General features: G+C 42.5%; 1 protein-coding gene across 1 annotated transcript in view; it reads right to left on the bottom strand.

Moving 5' to 3' along the window:
* The window catches only part of LOC103086791 (protein CutA homolog), a 16,122-nt gene extending 640 nt beyond the window's left edge, over window positions 1-15,482 (bottom strand). Inside the window, exons 1-5 of the mRNA XM_007451488.1 lie at window positions 15,414-15,482; window positions 11,448-11,596; window positions 5,860-5,919; window positions 4,175-4,220; window positions 3,872-3,921 (exon numbers count right to left, since the gene is read on the bottom strand). Of these exons, the coding sequence (XP_007451550.1) occupies window positions 3,872-3,921; window positions 4,175-4,220; window positions 5,860-5,919; window positions 11,448-11,596; window positions 15,414-15,482 (374 nt within the window). The remainder of the gene's footprint in view (window positions 1-3,871; window positions 3,922-4,174; window positions 4,221-5,859; window positions 5,920-11,447; window positions 11,597-15,413) is intronic.
* Between the last annotated feature and the right edge of the window lie 3,952 nt (window positions 15,483-19,434).

Here is a 19,434-nt window from a genome sequence, read left to right on the forward strand (position 1 = left end):
GCTCCCTGTCTGATAAATCAAAAGCCTCTCTGTTCCTCAAGGCTCAACTCAACCACTGACCTTTCCCCAGGAATCTTCCTTGACCATCCAAACCCACAGCAATCTCTCCCTTTTCCCCATTTCTTTCACCTAGTCCTCACCTAGTCCTGGCACAAAATGCCAGTTCTCTTCACTTTCCAAACTGAAAAAACATAAGGCCTTGGGCCTTGGTCCCATCTGTCACACAGGAGTAATAATCCTCTGCTTCTTTTTTGCTGAATTAGGCACTGTAAAGTTCTCGTGAGATAGAATGCTTACTAAATCACAACATGTGTATGTATAGGTGCTTAAACATTAGCAGTAAGCTGGGTAATTTTATCTAATGCCTGAGAAAAATGAGTTTTCTTATTTCATGGATACCTAGACCAGTGTATGTGTTTTTATAAGCAGACACACAGAATTCAGTGTATGTATGTCTGAATAGCATTCAGTATAAGGCATTTTTTTTTTTTTTTGCAGTACGCGGGCCTCTCACTGTTGTGGCCTCTCCTGTTGTGGAGCACAGGCTCCAGACGCGCAGGCTCAGTGGCCATGGCTCACGGGCTCAGCCGCTCCGCAGCACATGGGATCCTCCCGGGGCACAAACCCGTATCCCCTGCATCAGCAGGCGGACTCTCAACCACTGTGCCACCAGGGAAGCCCCCAGTATAAGACATTTTAATAACACTTTAGTAGTAAGAGCTGTCACTGATACAGCAATTCATGTGTATACTTGACATAAATTCTTTCCAATATGCATAACAACCCAAGGTACTAGTATAGTCCCCATTTTATAGATGGGGCAACTGAGGCACAGAAAGTAATTTGCATGCACTTATGCTACAACCAGCAAGTGGAGGAGGCAGGATTTGATGCTGGAGGTCAAGCTCTGGGCTTCACTGTCTTAACCCTGAAGCTGTCTTTCACCAGAGTCAGGCTGTAATTTCTCAACAGCACTGGTTCTACCAAAGATGCCCTATTTCCACACCTGCGCTAAGGCAGTAACATGAGGGCCTTCTCTACCAATAGATCTGAGACCCAGTATAGCCATATAACCATAGAATCCTGCCTGGTTCCCTAAGATATGAAAGGAAAGGGTTTTATCATCCAGACAGGTGACCTGCATCCTGGCTGCAAGGAGAGTCAACCTGGGTGCTTTGAGGTACACCATATTTGATCCCCATTCCAGATGAATTAGGTCAGAATCTGAGGTGGAGCCCAAATTGGTAATTTGAAAAAGTCTCCATGTGATTATAATATGTAGCCAACATCAAAAATCACTGGTTTAGACCAGAGAATCTCAAGCTTTTACTGTGCACAGGAATCACCTGGGGATCTTGTTAAACTGTAGTTTGATTCAGTAGGTTTGGGGTGAGTGTGAGATTCTGCAGTTATGGCAAGCTTCCAGGTGATGCCAATTATTACAAAACTACACTCTGAATGATAAATAAGGATTTACACCAGTGGTTCTCAAGTGGAGTCCACTGACCCCTGGGGAACTCCAAGCCTCTTTCAGGAGGTCCATGAGGCCAAAACTATTTTCATAATAATACTGTTATTTATCTTTTCATTTATGTTGACATTTGCACTGATGGTACAAAAGCAATGATGGGTAAAACTGGTGGCACCTTAGCATGCATCAAGACAACGGCACCAAACTGTACTACCTATCACTGTATTCTTCACCACCACAGTACTTGCATTTTAAAAAAAGTCAAGTTCACTTAAGAACATTCTTGATAATGTGGTAAAAATTACTATTTTTATTAAAGTTTGACCCTTGAGTGTGCCTTTTTAATATTCTGTGTGACAGAATGGGAAGCATACATAAAGCACTCCTGCTATATACCTAAGTTCAATGTTGTCTTAAACTTGTCTGACTGAGACACAAGCTAAACTAGACTTTTCCCAAAGAATACCATTTTTACTTTCAAGCCTGAGTAACCATCATTTGTCAGTTTTACAAATTAAGGTTACTCAGGTATGAGTATTAGGTAGACATTTTCTCAAATATGAACAAAGTGGGCCCATCACTCAAACGAAGACAATTTATATCATTTAATGCCAATTAAAAAATTCATGTTTTGGGGGTTGGGGAGGGAAGGACTGGGCGTCTGGGATTAGCAGATGCAAACTATTATATACAGGATGGATAAACAAGGTCCTACTGAATAGCACAGGGAACTATATTCCCTATCCTTTGATAAACCATAATGGAAAAGAATATGAAAAAGAATATATATATATATATATATATATATATAAAACAGACGGATTCTTAACCCCTGTGCCACCAGGGAAGTCCCTCAATTTGATTTTTGCAATATCATAGGAATTACCAAGCATGGTGTTGGAGGTTTTTTGACGTTTTTTTTTTTTGGGGGGGGGGAACATTTCCATTTTTATTCTGAAATTGGATTCTGAACCCCTGAGACTCCTTTTGATAAATTTTTCAGGTTATAAAGGTCTTAAAGGCTTCATTAATAACTCTGCTTTGAAAGCATAAAACATCATCCTCTGGCCTTGAATCTAGTAGGCTCTCAAGAAAAAGTGTTGAAATGACTTTGCCTCCTTTTGAAGATTCATTATATGGGAGAACGGGGAGAAGGACCTCTTGGCTCCAAAAATTAAAGATCCACTGAGAAGCTTTGACACAGAGAACAGACTTGTGGTTGCCAAGGGGGAGGCTAGGTGGAGGAGGGATGGACTGGGAGTTTGGGATTAGCAGATGCAAACTATCATATATAGGATGGATAAACAACGAGGTCCTACTGTATAGCCCAGGGAACCATATTCAATATCCTGTGATACACCATAATGGAAAAGAATATGAAAAAGAATATATATATATATATATATATATATATAAATGAATCACTTTGCTATACAGCAGAAATTAAACACAATATTGTAAATTTTTTAAAAATTCATGTTTTTAAGCAAAAATCAGAAGTTTGGAAAACCTGAATTTACCATCATGAGCTTAAAAGTGTCCCAACACTTAAAGATGCTTTTGACAAGATCCAGCTGTCTTATTAAGCCAGATTTTGCAAAAATGTAAAATGATGCCATTCTTCTCACTTATACATTACTAGTATACCTTGTTTTATTGCACTACGCTTTATTACAGATACTGTGTTTTTTTAGAAATTGAAGGTTTGTGGCAACCCTGCATCAAGCAAGTCTATTGATGCTACATTTGCTCACTTTGTGTCTGTGTCACATTTTGCTAATTCTTGCAAAATTTCAAACTTTTTCATGATTATTATATTTGTCATGGTGATGTCGTCAGTGATCTTTGATGTTACTATAATTGTTTTTTGTTTTGTATTTTTAAATTAAGGTATGTACATTGTTGTTTTAGACATAACGCTATTAACACACTTAATACACTGCAGTATAGGTTAAACGTAACTTTTACGTGCACTGGGAAACCAAAAAAAAAATATGATTCACTTTATTGTGGTGGTCTGGAACCAAAGCTGTCTGAGGTATGCCTGTATTTATGTTAATATGTAATTATTCTATTACTGTTAATTTAAATGAACTAAAAATACATATTTAAAAAATTTCTCAGCTTTAATTTCTAATACAGTAAACTTTGATATAACCCGCATAAACAAAGGTCTTTTGGGTCCTTAATAATTTTTAGAAGTGTAAAGGGATCCTGAGACCAAAATTTTGCGAACCGCTGGTTTAAAACTCACTCACTTTACAGATGGAGAGTCTGAGGGACAGGGCCATACCCAGGGTCACATGGGAGGCTGGTGACTAAGCTCTAGGTCTCCCACTTCTCAAGCTCATTTCACTTAGTTCCCAGCATGTCCCGGATGGGAAGAGATTGCACTATTACCTGATGTAGCTGGATAGCATACGGACCTTGGAAGTCTTTGTCTTTATTAACTGTAAAAGAAAAAAAAAAAAAAAAAAATCACTGCTTCAGGAGCTCAGCCCCAGCTCTGCAGCTGCTCATTCATCTGGCTGTTTAGGAGACAGCATTCCTCCCGGTCCCCAGGCCCTGTTAGTAGCTTACAAATGAACCTAGGGCATCTTATGTGGGGCAAGAACCTCAGTTAATTGATCTTTGCTAATTTTTAATTGGAACTGTGCTCTCCCTCTTTCCATATCAAGGCCGCATCCCCCTATCCTCACTCACCAGCAGGATTTCAGTGGCTTCTTCTATTTCTCCATTCCAATAGTATCTGGAGAAGAGAACAACAACAAAAAAAATTATCATGCTTACAAGATGAGTTCAGTGAAATAAACCTGGCCCAATTAGGTGACTTACTAAGGTGGGAACTTTAAAATCTTTCCAAGCCCATATAAAAAAGCCTAGAGTTGGCCAAGGCCCTATAGGTCATCTAGTCTAAACATTCTAATGCACACTTCTAGCACCTGCCTTAACTTTCCTGGAGGTGAGGGGCTCACCATCTCCTGAAAGGTTTTCACGTAAGATGGTTTTTCTTATGGTGTGCCAACATTTGCCACCCAATTGTTTTCCCCAACTTCCACATGAAGAACCACCTCAGGACAGCCCTACAGAAACTCCTATATGTTCTCTCCTCTAAACTGGGCATCTCCAGCTTTTTCAATGCTCATCCCATACTCTTGGCTTCCAGGCACCTCCCCATCCTTTGGACTGATGCTAACTGTATCACTGACTCTCAAAGCTGAGCGCCCACCAAAGGGTAAATGAAAAAGCACAGGAAGATTCAGGGAAGAAGTAAGCCTTATGAAATATGGAAACAGGTCCAAAAGTTAAAAACAAAGTCAGTGACAATGTTTAGAAAAGAGTACGAGAACAGCATCATGGGAAGGGAAAGAAATTCGGCCTGAGAATGCCTATGCTGACCCAGGGCAAATCTAAGATGACTTAGGCCACTGGCCTCATCTCACAGAGCTGTGGTAAAAGGATGAATTACAAGGAAGGATGAACACATGAGGGGAACAAGGCTAAAATTCTGTTCTAGCTCCAAAGCAGTAGCTCCCAGACTGGCTTTATGTGAATCACTTATATAACCTCTTAAAAATTCAGATTCAAGCCCCATCCTCAGGGAGACTGATTGAGTAGATCCAGGAGGAAGCTCAGGAATCTAAAGCATAGCCAAATTTGGGAACCATAGCTATAGGTGATGTGAGCCACTGAGGGAATGACACTGCTGGGCAGGGGAAAGCTTTCATTATATAGCACTTTTCTGTTCTGACCTTTAGAGTAGACGTTATTTTTCTTTCTCCCTCCCTCCCTCCCTCCCTCTCTCTCACTCATCAGGGGAGGAAGGAGATGAGAAACAGGCTGATCAGAGAGATTAAGGCACAAGACAAATCCTGCACAGCTAGTACTGGGATACTGACATATTTTGATGAGGGAAATGGTGCAGACCAGGCTTAAGTAAAGGAGCTGATGAAATGAAAGGCAGACAATACACAGAAACAGCCTGTCACATATGCTAAACTCTCAAAGTTTTCCAGAGAATCCAAAAGTAATGGAAATTATAATCTTTGATATCCCTAGTTGGCTTACTCAGGAATAGAATGCCCAGTTTGACTTCTTTGCTAAAAGCAAGCTAATTGATTTAAACAAAGAATGTGCAGAAAAGATTCACTGTTCCTAAACTGTAGATTTTTTTCTCCCTTCTCTAAACACAGTCTGTTTTTGCTTTTGTTGAATGACATAAACCCACTGGATGATTTCCTCTGAATAGAAATTGACAGTGAACTACTGATTAATTAAATGCCTTTGAGTTGTTCTTTGACAATTCCCCATTAGTTCAGTGCTCTTTCCACCAGGCAGGACCTGACCTAGCACTCCCACACCCTTCCACTGGCCACAGCAAAACTCACAGTGAGTAGGCCTTAGGCAGGATGTTCACAGAGGCAGTCAGCTTCTTATCCAGTATAGCCCTAAAGCAAAGAGAGAGTGACAGTTACTGGGGCAAGTGTCCAGCAGTTCCTGGGAACTACTCAGGAAACCTAATTCTAAATCGATAACCATTTAGAGTGCCCCTCCCAACTCAAACCAACATGTTTCATAACTACTGTGCACAGAACCTCTGAAGACAGAGTTGTTTATAAGTCCTTCCCTGGGTGGGGAGAGAAGTAGGGAAGCAGCTATGGGAAGGCAGTTTTAAAGGACAGGCCTAGTCTGCTTGGGGAATGGGAATTTATTAGCAAATGGACGGAGAACAAAAAGACCTGGATTCCAATCCAGCCCTGCAGTAGGATGGCTGTGTGACCTTATGCAAGCTCTTTCTTTCAATCCAGAAATAAGTATTTGAGCAACTATCCAAGACAGGCACGACCCCCTCACTCAACCTAACTCCTGCTGTACAATCAGAGGACTGGTTCAGTCGGTGGTTTCCAACTCTTTTCACCACCAAAAAACCTTTTACTATGTCACCTTCTTCTTTTCTCTCTTGGATATGTACTAGGCTGACAGGGTTTCTGGTCTGTAGATATCATGTGACCACATGGAACTGATATAACTCCAAGGAAAAGCAAAAAAAGGCATCCTATCCTATGTCTGTCTTTGGCAAATACAGGCTCTTTTCACTTTTTATTTTTGTGAAGGTTCCTACCACAACCCTAAGAGCACAATTATCATCACCTTTGCAGACCTCTAAAAACTTTCTTTGACAGACCACAGGTTGGAATGCCTGCTCTGATAGTCTTGATTCCTGTGCAGAGCCCTGGTGAACACAATAAAAAGTGCCTGAACTAGTACAAGTGTCATAGAAACAAAAGCACCACCAAGTCATCGATGCAATGAAGTGTCCCCAGGTATCAAACCTCAAGCCCTCGGAATCAGGCAGGCCCTGACAACCCCCTCTCAGGTCTCAGTCAGCCAAGGGGGCCTGGTCTCAGTTCTCTGAAGTGTGTGGCCCCTGCCAGATAACCCTAATCTGAGCCCTGCTTACTGATCTCTCCTTCCCTTGACCACTGCCAAGAGAACTGACCTACTTTCTCTTCCCCTGAGTTTCAGGCTGAACAGTGCTCTATTTAAGGCTCCACTTTAATGTGGTATTACCACCACCCTCATTCCCTTGGAAAGTTCCAGGTGCTAAATAAATCTCTGACTGTAAGGAGAGGCACACGGCACAAATTTGTTTAAGCAACGTCTGCAAGTCTCACTCACTCAATCAAATGATCTGCTGAGAAATTACACTTCATTGGTTCTGAAGGTGGCACGCAAACAGAGGGAGTGAGTTAAACCTCTAGAAAAAAATAATCCATTGCCTCACGGGCCTCCAATCTCTTTGGTAGTGTCAACTCCTGAGTAATCACAGCAACCTGTCCTTGGGTAAAAGACTGTAAAGTTATGGAGGGCTGTGTTATTCAAAAAGCTCCTGTGGCCAAACAAACAAATAAAAAACAAAAACAAACACACACACTAAAGCCCAGCAGTGAGTCACAGATGGAAAGCTCAAGCCCTCATGCTCATCTGAGTAAAGCAGAAGACAGAGCTTCTGGGGTCTCTAGAAACTGCAAAGTTCACAGACTAGAGGCTCAAAGACCAGATACATGCTTTGGCTCTCACGGCATTTAAAAAAAATCTTGATTTTGCTACCAATATTTACTATCAGGGTATTTCACATTTAAAAAATACACATTACCTAGCTTCTCACCAAAAAATGAATCTTATATAACACTTTGGACCTGTAGTCCTACAAGGTCAGATTTAGCTAGAGCTGAGCAGGGGCTACTCCCTCTAGGTATGACATATGCTTCTCGGGTCAGTTTCCACTGTTCTCCCTCTCAACACCTGGGACGAGTAAGGGTTGCTAACTACAGTCATTCTTCAGCACGACACCCCAGTCCACCTCACTCATTTAAGTTGCCTGCTTGTGATATCTTTGTCTGTGACCCTGGCCTAATCCAATTCCCTCTCCCTACGTATGAAATCAAAGCCCAGAGAAGGAAGACTTGTCTAAGGTCATATGAGGTGTTGGCAGCAAAAACGAAACTAGAATCCAGGTCTCCTGGTTCAACATTCAGGTTTTCACCCTAGCCCCAATAAGAGATTTTTCCAGTTTAGAATGTATCTGTCAATGAAGAGCTCTAAGAACACTGCCAGGAACCAGAATGGAACTGAACCAGAACTGAGAGGCAGCAGACTGAACGCTAAAGAGCACTAAAGAAGAAAGAGCACTAAACTGGGGCTGAAAGACCTGGTCCCGGCACTTAGTTCCGCAGGCAGAGCTGGGGTTCCTGCCGGCTAACATTTGTGGGGCCCTCCCCACCATGTACCCACTTACTCTCCTTCTACAAATCCTGGAAGCGAAACCTATTTGCCTCTCTTCTACCCAAATCATTAACGAAAAATACTGAACAGAACAGCTGAGGGGAGAGCTCCACTGCCACATCACTCAGGACTCCAATTGAGACTTCCAGCTCAGCTGGTGGGCTGCACACACACTGCAACCTCCCTTTTACACCCCACACCAGAAACAACAAAACATTTCTCCACCATGCCAGAGCACAGTAAGGGGAACGCTTTACGTACTAGCAGCTAGGAGGAGGCCCTAAAGAAAAAAGGCAGCCCTGAGACATGCATGGGAGCATGTAGGGGGACTTCCTAACTTAAGAGCCTTTGAATCTTTTAAACATTGGCAGTGATCTGGTTTTCTTGGCCTCCAGCAACCTGGAGAATTTCGAAGAATATAAAATTATAATTTTTTCACTAACATAGCCATAGTTTGAATCATATAAGTTAATCATCCTAAAAATTCTTCTTGAGGTGATAAATTATTCTTAGAAACTGATTTTAACTGTTGAATCCTAGATTGTAAAAGTATTTCAAGAATCTTCTTAGTAAGTTTTGCCTGCACCTGCTATGTAAATATGTATGCCTATTATTTTATTTCCTTTGTTCCTTATTACATTTATAGTGTTCCTTTGTAAATAAATGTGCCTTTTTAAACTTGGGGCAGGAGGTGGGGGAGAGAAAATGAAAGCAACAGTTTGTAATCTAGATGTAATGGGAACCAGAGCAGGCAAGAACTTGGAGGCAACCATCAAGGTAAATAGTTGGAATGCCACAGCAGGAGCAGGTAGACCCCCTAAATCTCCCATGGCCCAGGCAACAGTAATGGGATGTTTGATACAGGCAGAGCAGTGAGCGTGGGAATTTTGGACAAATGGCAAAACACTGTCCTAGTGGCCGGCGACAGCCAAGGACAAAAGGGAGAGTGCATGCCCAGAAGACCAGTTACTTGGGTACCCCAGCCAGTAGAATGTCCACATGCCCCACACGCACACTGCAGAGTACCACCTAAGGTCAATTCCTCCATTTGTTTCTACACTTCCCCATAAGCATAGCTAAGAAGATGAGAGAGGTTACAATTAAGAATTACAAAGTATTTGAGGAAAGTCAACACCATGAGAGACTAAAATTCAACAACAAAAAGGATTTACATGAGAAGGATAATTGAAACCAAGATTTTAAAATAAGTACAATTATGTATACTTGAAAATTGCTGAGAGTAGATCTTAAAGAGTTCTTATCACACAAAAAAGTAACTGAGATGATGGATGTTTAACTAACCTTATTGTCGTAATCATTTTGTAATATATACACATATAAAATCATCATGTTGTATACCTTAAACTTACACAATGTTATATGTCAATTATATATCAATAAAGCTGGAAGAAAATTAAGCATAAAATAAGTATAATTACTATCCACAGAAAGATAAAGCAAGATTATTGCATTTATAAAACAAGATCAGACAATTACAAAACAAGAGCAGTTGGTTATTAAAAACAATCTGAAATCTTGAAAAGGAAAACTATAAAATTCAGTCTAAAGAAAACTATAAAGTTCAGTCACAGAAAACAAATTCAACATCTATAAGGAGTTCCAGGAAAGCGTGATGCAGATAGAGTAGAGAGACTATTATTTTAAAAAAGTAATACTTGAACATTAAGACAAAGAGAAATTCCTAAAAACTAGGAGAAAAATCAGAGAGAAAAAGCATTACCTATGAAGGAATGAGACCCCATTCCTGACCTCTCATCAGCAACCCTGGATGCAAAGACAATAGAGACCCCTCTCCAAGCTGATACTGATCCATTTACCTGAATTGGCCTTTCAACTACTGTATTTAGAATCCAGGCCTTAGAATCCTTCTCCTCCTGATACCCGACACCTCACAGATGTAAGCTGAAGTTGTTCCCAGACAGGACCCAGAGTGGCTAATCCAGGGGTCCAGTGAGTTCAGCACAGATCCTGGGTATACCAGAAGCACAGAAGGGATTTCAATTCCTAGCTGCTAAATACAATACTAGGTCATATTTCTGGAGTAATCACATGTTCTTTTAGACAAGAGCTGTTCTCCAAAAGTAATGTAAATAAGGAAAAAACAGACATTCTGGTTAGGGGCAGGAAAGATGGAATCAAATGCAGTTAACCTGTGACCATCAGTTTAGAGGCTATGTGCCCCCAAAGACCGAATTCAACACATAAAACACTATAACTTAAGCTATCATCAATCCTCAAGAATGCTGAGTTGTAGAGCAAGAAGAAAGGGAGCCAGGAGCCAAATCCATTACCCCTCAGCCCCACTAACCCCCTTCAAAGCTGCAGCTATAAAGGAGTGAAGGGCAGGGGAGCTTCCCTGGCAGTCCAGTGGTTAGGACTTGGTGCTTTTACTGCCGTGGCCCTGGGTTCTATCCCTGTTCAGGGAACTAAGATACCGCAAACCTCAAGGTGTGGCCAAAAAAGAAAAATAAATTTAAAAAAGAGAAGTGAAGGGTGGAAATTCAGATACAACAAACAATTTTTGAGCATCTACTACATTTGAGTTACTGGAATAAGGACTGTACATATATCATATAATCCTCTCAACAACCCTGTGAGCTAGATGGCATCATCCTATTCTATAATTCAGAAAACTAGTGCTTAGAGAAGGGAAGCAACTTGCCCGAGGTCACACAGCAAGTGGCAGAGCCAAGATTCAAATTGTTCTGATTACAAGTCCAGTGCTCTTTCCACCACAGCACAGCTGCTTTTAGAAATCTGCCATATACTTGGAATTGGTCTCCTCCTCCTCTTATCATGGTGGGCACCTCTGGGACTGAGCAAAGACTATCTCCAAAAAGACAGCTGGGTCAGGAATTAGGACTCTTAAATTCTCAACCTGCAGAGTTCCACTGTTCTCTTAACACCTTGCGCAAGCCAGCTATCTCTCTGGGTCTCATATCACTTTTGCACCCCCATGCACCACTCAGCATTTTCAGGCCCAGCAGCAGGATCCATCCAAGTGTCATTCAGCCATGCTTCTCATTTCACCCCAAGCAGACAGCTGTGTAGTTCATCACTGGACAGATGGGGTTGTCAAAAGCAAGAGAAGTGCCCCAAAGTGGGCCCTCTGGAGCATCCTGGTAGCTCCCGAGCCTCCTGTGGCAGCACCTAAGCCCCTTCACCATACCTGGCAATATCTCTGGCAATCTGCTCGTTGGGACAGTTGACAAAAACGATGGAGTAAGTGCCGGAGACATAGCTGCCAGTGACAACTGAAAGGAGCTGCTGGCTAAGGGTCCTGAGCATGGGGTATGTCAGGAAAGAAGCAGTCAGGATCTAAACGGTGGGAAAAGAGAAGCACAGATCAGCAGTGACAGGGCCAACTCACTATTTGCCAGCTCAAGCAGACTGGAACCAAAGCTGAGCACCATATTTTCATCCCTATTTCCCATCCATAAAATAATTCCTGGGATCTGTATTGAGTTTTAGTGCTTAAAGTTTTCATGTCTAGATTATTTGCCTCTGCATTTTACAAATGGTAAAAAAAGAAAAGAAAATAGAGGCCCAAAAATCAAGAAACTTGCTCAAAATCACACAGCTTTGGGAATTCCCAGGAGGTCCAGTGGTTAGGACTCAGCGCTTTCACTGCCGGGTTCAATCCCTGGTAGGGGAACTAAGATCCCACAAGCCATGCAGTGTGGCCAAAAAAAAAAATCACACATCTTTTAACTGAAGCCAAGATTAGGAGTCGAGTCTGGATAACCTGAAATCCATTCCTACTGTACAAAACTGCTACTGGAGGTAACGCCAATTGGCATACACTGAACTGCTATCATCCTATGGAGATTATTATGAATGACAAGTTCTTACACCTGTCGATGTTTCAGGGAGTTAATTTCACCTTTGTTCAATTGTTCAATTGTGTATGTGCCAGGTGCTACAGGGAGTCTAGTGGAAAAGGCTAATTCTAAAGCAATGTGACCTGTACTACTGTGACAAACAACTGGAGGGTCCAGGAGGAAGGCTCTACTTGTTGGAGACAGGAAAAGGCTTTGAAAAGAAGGTACTATCTGAATTGGAACTGAAATAATAAGCAGAATTACAAAGGAGGGAGATATGATAATATGTACAAACTCAAGAGGTATGTAGGGACAGATAAGCTATCTAGTCTGCATGGGTCTTAGTCTGTGGGTAAGAGATTGGGAGGAGAATGAGACTGGCTAGAACTACAAAGGGTCAGGCTAAGGAATGTAGGGTTCGTACTCAAGTGATAAGGTGCTCTTGCAGGTTTTAAAGTAGAAGAGTAATAATATGATCAAGCTGAAGGAGGATGGGGAGTGACCAGAAAGGCAGTCTATTCAAAAGGCCATTACAATGTTCCAGGAAAAAGACATTAAGATCTTGAGCTAAGAAAATGGCAGTGACACCGTGAGAGGAAAAGACAGGCAAGATATAATTTTTCTTGCTTTTTTAATGACAAACTTTTAAAATAAGAGGAAATGAAAAGAACTGGAGGACATCTTCTATTCCAGGGTTCTTTGCTGGGGGAATACAAAGGAGTCATTAATAGGGATAGAGGCAACTTGCAAGGAGTCCCACTGTGACTCAGGCCAGACTGAACAAGAGCGTGCTTCTCCTGCCTCCCAGCCCGGGGCTCACATCTCGCTCAAATAAACCTCTGTCCTTCCCACTCCTACTTCTTGGCAGGGCCTGAGTAGCGTTTTTATGTCTTTAGCTTCAGTTTGACTAGAAGCCTGTCTGGGGTGGGTTTCTCATTCCCTCCCACTACCTCCACCAACACCTCCAACCCAACACACTAGTCCTCTGAACTAAACCAGTGACCACACAAGAAAAAAAGAACCAGGCTTTTCAATGAAGCTTTTGGTGACAACTCAATTAGATTAAATGGGAAAAAAATAAAGGCACTAAAGAGGAGGATTTAAATCCTAGCGCCAGTACTGCTGCCTGTGGTCTTCAACAAGTTATTTCCTTTGCCTTCTATAAATGTTACCTAGAAACTGGAGATGATGACATCTGTGCTGCCTGCCTCAGAGCTGCCATGGGTTCAAACAAGATAGGGAAAACAATATATAATCACTAATCCAATAAAGGAAGGGACTGTGGTTTGCTCATCACTGTGTCCCCAGGACAGTTCACGGCACACAACAGGTTCTCAAGAAATAACTTGTAGACTGGTGAATTAGTACACCAGCAAGATGTTGATATTGAGACAAAATAGCCTTGTGAAGTAAGTAGGGCTTTTGGGTCACCCACAGAGCTTTTGGCAGAGAATCGGACAAACTAAAAAACTGTAAGGGGTCAACTACATGACTCTAAGGTGGCTTCCTGTACAGACTCTAAACAAAAGGAGTAATGGTCTGTCCCTCAACCAAAAAAACCATTCCCAAGGAAGATCTAGGGCATTTCAGCCAGCAGTTATCAGTTTAACACTGAGCTAATAGAATTAACTATAAACTCACCTAAAATGTATTGAAACTCTTGTATGAACTCATAGTCTAAGAGGTACTTTGGGCCCTCAGGTATTATCTAAGACAATACTAAGAGGTACTTTGGGCCCTCAGGTATTATCTAAGACAATCCTTCATTTAACAGATAATGTTACTGAGGCAGAACATACAGAAATTCTGTGACAGAAGCAAGACTTAAATCCAAGACTCCTGCCTCCTTTTCTGGGCTCTCTGAACTGCAAGGAGCACCACTAGGAATTGATACAGTGGGCTTATTTCAGCTTCACTTAATCCAGCGCCTCGCAACTTGGGGCAATTCTTCCCCCCAAGGGACATCTGGCAACATCTAGGGACAATTTTGATTGTCATGATTGGGGAGGAGATGCCACTGGCATCTAGTGGGTAGAGGTCAGGACTGCTGCTAAACATCCTTCTATTGTACCATCAATCACACTGAAATACAGACAGTTGTTTACATATGTCTCCCTCATTGGACGTGAGCTCTTTGGCCTCATACATTTCTGTATCCCCAGCACTTTATAACCCCCTGACAAGGAGTATGGGCTTGAGAAATGTTTGTGGACCATATCAACAAAGAATCAGAAGCATGTAAAGGTCTGTTTAGAACCAAAAGTGGACTACAGTATATTAGAAAGTGATATTATATGAATGCAAAATACACACATCACCATATTCCCTAATAGAAACATTATAACGGGAAAAGATTTACTGTAAGTTTACAGCATTTTCATATTTATGTCTTTACTATATACCTTTTCTAATTTTACATTCGTTTAAAATATTTTATGTACCCTTTCGATTATTTCATTCTTTTTTCGTCCTGCAGTATTTGCCTAGCCTTTAAGAGATTATGGTTGACTTTACTATCTGTGTTAAGGCAGAAGGGGCCTCAGAAACCACCCAGTGGTTCTAAATTTGTAATCCATCTGGTTTTAAGGAATCTGTGAATACTCTGAAATTGACATTGTGTTTATACACTTTCCTTGGGTGCAAATCCAGACTTGCACTCACACACATAGACACACACACACAAAATCAAGAAATGTCCCCAAAATGTTGAGCCACTGATTTGTGCCAGTTAATTAAGGGCCAGAGAGGGGAAGAAATCACCAAAAAGTGAGCAGCAGAGCTGGGCTAGACCCCTAGGTTTGTGGCCCTCCCACACAGCTCTCCCTTCCACCACCCCCGCACCCCACCCCACTCAGCCCCCGCCCACTGCGACCACCAGCACCACTGTAGGGACTCTGTAGCCACTGCCAACCTTAACATTTTAAGATACTTCAGAGATGAGAAAACAAAGCCCCCAGAAAAATGAGATGGTAACTGCACTGGAAAGAGGGAAAGAACCTATCATGTGACCCTTACATGAGAACTCACCAGCAGACACCCCTCACCACCCCAAGGACCCTGGCAGTGAAACACAGCCCAGTCACTCCTCCTCACAAGGCAGGGCACAAAGAGGTGCTGGTAATCTTCACATTCACGACACAATCTCCAAGACACAGGGTGGTGCCTCCAAGGATTTTACCGTCCACCCACTACCTGCCCACCCCCAGCTCAAAATCCCAGGAAGAATAAAAGAGAAATGCACGTTCTTCCCTCAATCCCCAGGTTGGAGGTTTAGAGGTGAGAGGGTTCATAGCATTGTAGCGTGGAACACTCACCAAAAGGCATAAAAGGACAGAGGGCCGCGGGTAGCCTGGCAAAGGGCACCGTAAGCCCAGCCTGTCCATGGCGTCGCTGGTAATTTAGCAGCACAGCCTATTGGAACTGTGGCCTGAGGCCGAGTTGCTGGCTGATGCACGGGCACGAAGGGCCTGAACTGCCCTCTCCCCTTACCACCTGCTGCCTGCCCCACTGCCCAGCCAGGTCCCAGCCAGGCTGGCCGGAAGGAGATAGTGGAGGGGGCGGGGAAAGAGGGAGTAATTTTTCACTGGGCAACTCTCCTTCTGGAAACATACAACCCAAGCACCATATGCAAACCTCCAACCCCTGCAAAAGTAAAAATACTAATTTTCCCTTCCCATTCTAACATACACATACAAAAAAACCCATAAAATCCCCAGAGACGTACAGATTAAAAGACCTAAGTTTCTTAGATATATAAAATCGTCAGCCCAAACACAAATACACATACACAAAACTCTTCCACTTTGCAGGGGTCCCCAACGCCCGGGATCTAATGCCTGATGATCTGAAGTGGAGCTGATGTAATAATAATAGAAATAAAGTGCACGATAAATGGAATGCGCTTTAATCATCCCGAAACCATTACCCCCCCCCACCCCCGCCCCAGTCCCTGGAAAAACTGTCTTCCACGAAAACGGTCCCTGGTGCCAAAAAAGTTGGGGACTGCTGTAGAGGACCATCCCACCAAATAAACCCAAATAAATGAAGCATACACGTGGCTGCCTTCCCTTCCCGGTCCCCCACACATCACTCCCTCCTCCTAGGACCTCCCTTCTAATCCTCTCTGGCTTAGAGCACACACTCTGGCTCCTCATTGCTCTCCCTGTGAACTCATTTGTCTTTCCAGGCCAGCTGCTCTGTGCAGTCTTTCCCAAGGTTAATCCCCACAGTCCTCTCTTTCCCCTAAGGCACTCTGTCCACACTTCGTTGCAGCATTTAACATCAACTATTAAACAAATCTTTAAAAGCAGCAAGCTAAGGACTGACGCCCTTTGGGGATGCAGAGTCCACTGTTGTCAGGGTTTCCAATTTTTTAATCCAGCTTCTTAAAATGAAATATCTTAATTTTTAAATGACAACACTTCAGGGGAAGAAATTGAATACACAAGGCCATAAGTAAATTTTAAGCCAAGGAAACTATTCTATAGTTTGACTGTGGTAGTGGTTACACAAACTAAAAAATTCAACAAACTATACACTTAAATTGGTGAACTGTGTTGTATGTAAACAGTACCTTAAAGGAGGGGGGGAATGCTGAAAACCAATTCAAAATTGTTTTAAACTGGGCAGATGAAACAAAACACACCTGTTAGCTAAATTGGCCTGCAGGCTGCCAGTTCACAGCCTCTGTTTATTTTAATAACCTGTTTACCTGTCTGTCTCATTCCTTGGGACTATAAATTCTTAAAGGCCTGATACACTTCCTGGCAAAGTGTCTAACAAAGTCAGTTGTAGCCCTAGTCCTATCGTTGAGACTATCATGTCCTATCATGTGGACTCAGGCAAATAACTTAACCTCTCTGAGCTTTTTGGGGTTTTTTTGGTAAAGGGAGGGCTAATACCTCCTTCATAGGTTTAAAGTGAGGATTAACAGAGACGATTTATATGAGTCCTTTATAAAACGTAAGACCATGTCAGCGTTTCATGAGCAAGTAGTCTCATGTCAACTACCAAACAAGGTTAACTCAGAAAATCTCCGTTTGTGATTGAAAAACTTAGCGTGTGTGAAAAAACAGGGTTAGAGAAAATGAGGCTGAGTGATCCTTAAAAAAAACGCTTTATATTCAAAGTCCACTAAAATAAATCAAGGCTATGATCTTTTAAATTTATTACGTTAATAAGAAAGGCCACTGTTAATGACCATTTTACCTTAGATCCTGAGATGATGTCCCAGAGTTTAGCACAGGATCCCACAGAGATTATGCTCAATAAATGTTTGTCGATTTGGTGATTATAAGGATGGTCATGATGAAGGCGATGCTGGGGCAGCAGGGGAAGGATGGCAAGAGATGAACTGTTATTTGGAAGAAACTGCTTCTGGATTCTCTTCTTACTTCAACTCAGGCACTTCTACTCTCTTCAGATTCAATTCCAAGGTTAGATTCCAAAAGTCCAATTCTGCATTTATGGCCTTGGCAGATTCTTCAGATCTAGTAAGAGCCTCAGTGCCACTGCCTGAGATTATAAGCTCTTCTTCTGGAGGCTTCTTAACCCTCTTTCTCTCCTCCTCCTTACTGGATTCAGATATGGACTCAGAATCCTCTTCAGAGTCAGATTCTGTACCCACATCTCTTTCACCCACACTACTTCCTCTTTATTGTGTCTTCCTTCTCTTTCTTCATCTCCTTTGCTTTATTTTGAAGGTTCTTTTGGGCCTCTTTACAGGTATACAACAATTTACTGAAATCTTTATTTTAAAGGCCAAACTTCAGTCAAGATCAATTGCAGCTTCAATGAGGTCTGACACCTGGTGTAAGACAGAATTGTTTCCTTAAGTTCAACTTTATCTCTGGTTCCAGAGATTTGCCTTCTTCCTCATCTACAGATATAGACTCTCTGTTATTGCCAAAGCTTGAAACTTAAGTAGCTTATTAATTTCACTTTCATCAATATCGATGAATTTAAAGCCCATCCATTCAGACTCTATGATTTTTTTCAACTTCTATATTAGCTCTAGGGAAACATGCATAATCATTCACAACATCATCCCAAAGGTTCCACCAGGCTTTATTGAGAGGCTGGTTTTTATATCATCCATCACCTCTTTTATTACTACCAAAGCATCATTAAAGTTGTACTGTTCCCATGTTTCTTTCAAAGTGAGGCAAGGGTTTTTTTCAAAAAGTCGGCAAAGTAGTCAAACATATGCTTGGTGTATTACCTCCTGAATGCTTCAATTATACCCTGATCCAAGGGCTTAAGATAGCTACTGCCCTCCAGATGGAGAAACACAGTATCATCATTGGGATGAACAAAGAATGGAGTCTGGGTGACTGAGACCTCTGTCCCAAAACAGTAACACTCTGAAGGCAAGATTTTTTTCTGTTAAATAACTCCAGGTTCAATGAATAAAACAATTACGAAACCAATCCAAAATGAGGGCAGCTGTTAATGATACTGTTAGTGATCGCTGGAAAATAGGAAGGCGTTTTATAGTTTTTTTCCATAAAACAGGTGCTGCTTCATAAAGCAGCCATGGTTTTGTCACCTGCGGCACTGGCACAAAAAATGAAAGAAATCCGGTCCTTAGCTTCCTCTAAGCTTTCCGGAATTTTGTCTTTTTCCCCAAAAGTATGCGAAGGCAAGCACTTCCAAAACAGGCTCATCTGCTTGGCGGTGAAGACCTGCTGAGGTACAAAGCCACTAACTGATCAGTTTCTGGAGTTGCGTGGAATACGTGGATGCCGACTGGGTATTTAACGGTTCCTCCTCCCCTATCAACCTCGAATTCAGCAGCCTATAGCGATTTCTAAACTTCTCCAACCATCCCTTGCTCGCATGAAACTTCTCTGGGTTGCCCTTGCCAGTGGTTTCCACCAGTTGCATGTAAACCAGTTTGGCCTGGCTGCAGATGGCCTTCAGCGTCAGAGGCTGTCCCCTCCTCCTTTGGTCTAATCGTAGACCCCAAAGATTAATTCGTCTCCATCTTCTCGATGTTTACGTCCTGAGGAATGCACAGCACCTAGGAGCAGACGGGCGAAAACACTCTCCATGCTGGTCCTGACCGCCTCCTCGTTTTGCTTAAGGGTGCGCAAACCCTTCTTCCAGCTTCTCGAGAATTTTCATCTCGTCTTCCACACACATGACCCTCCGCCTCCTCTTAATACGTGTCTGGCCCGGGAGCAGGATGCCCACCGCCTTCGCCCCGCCCCAGGCGGCCTAAGCCCCTACCCAAGCCGCAGCGGCGTCCACCACAGCCCCTGCTGAGAGCCTGGTTTTAGAGCCAGGGGACCGCCCCCAAGGCCGTTCAACCTGTGGCTGGTCCTCATTCTCACC

Source organism: Lipotes vexillifer, unplaced genomic scaffold (genome assembly GCF_000442215.2).
Source record: "Lipotes vexillifer unplaced genomic scaffold, Lipotes_vexillifer_v1.1 scaffold588, whole genome shotgun sequence".
Taxonomy (NCBI): domain Eukaryota; kingdom Metazoa; phylum Chordata; class Mammalia; order Artiodactyla; family Lipotidae; genus Lipotes; species Lipotes vexillifer.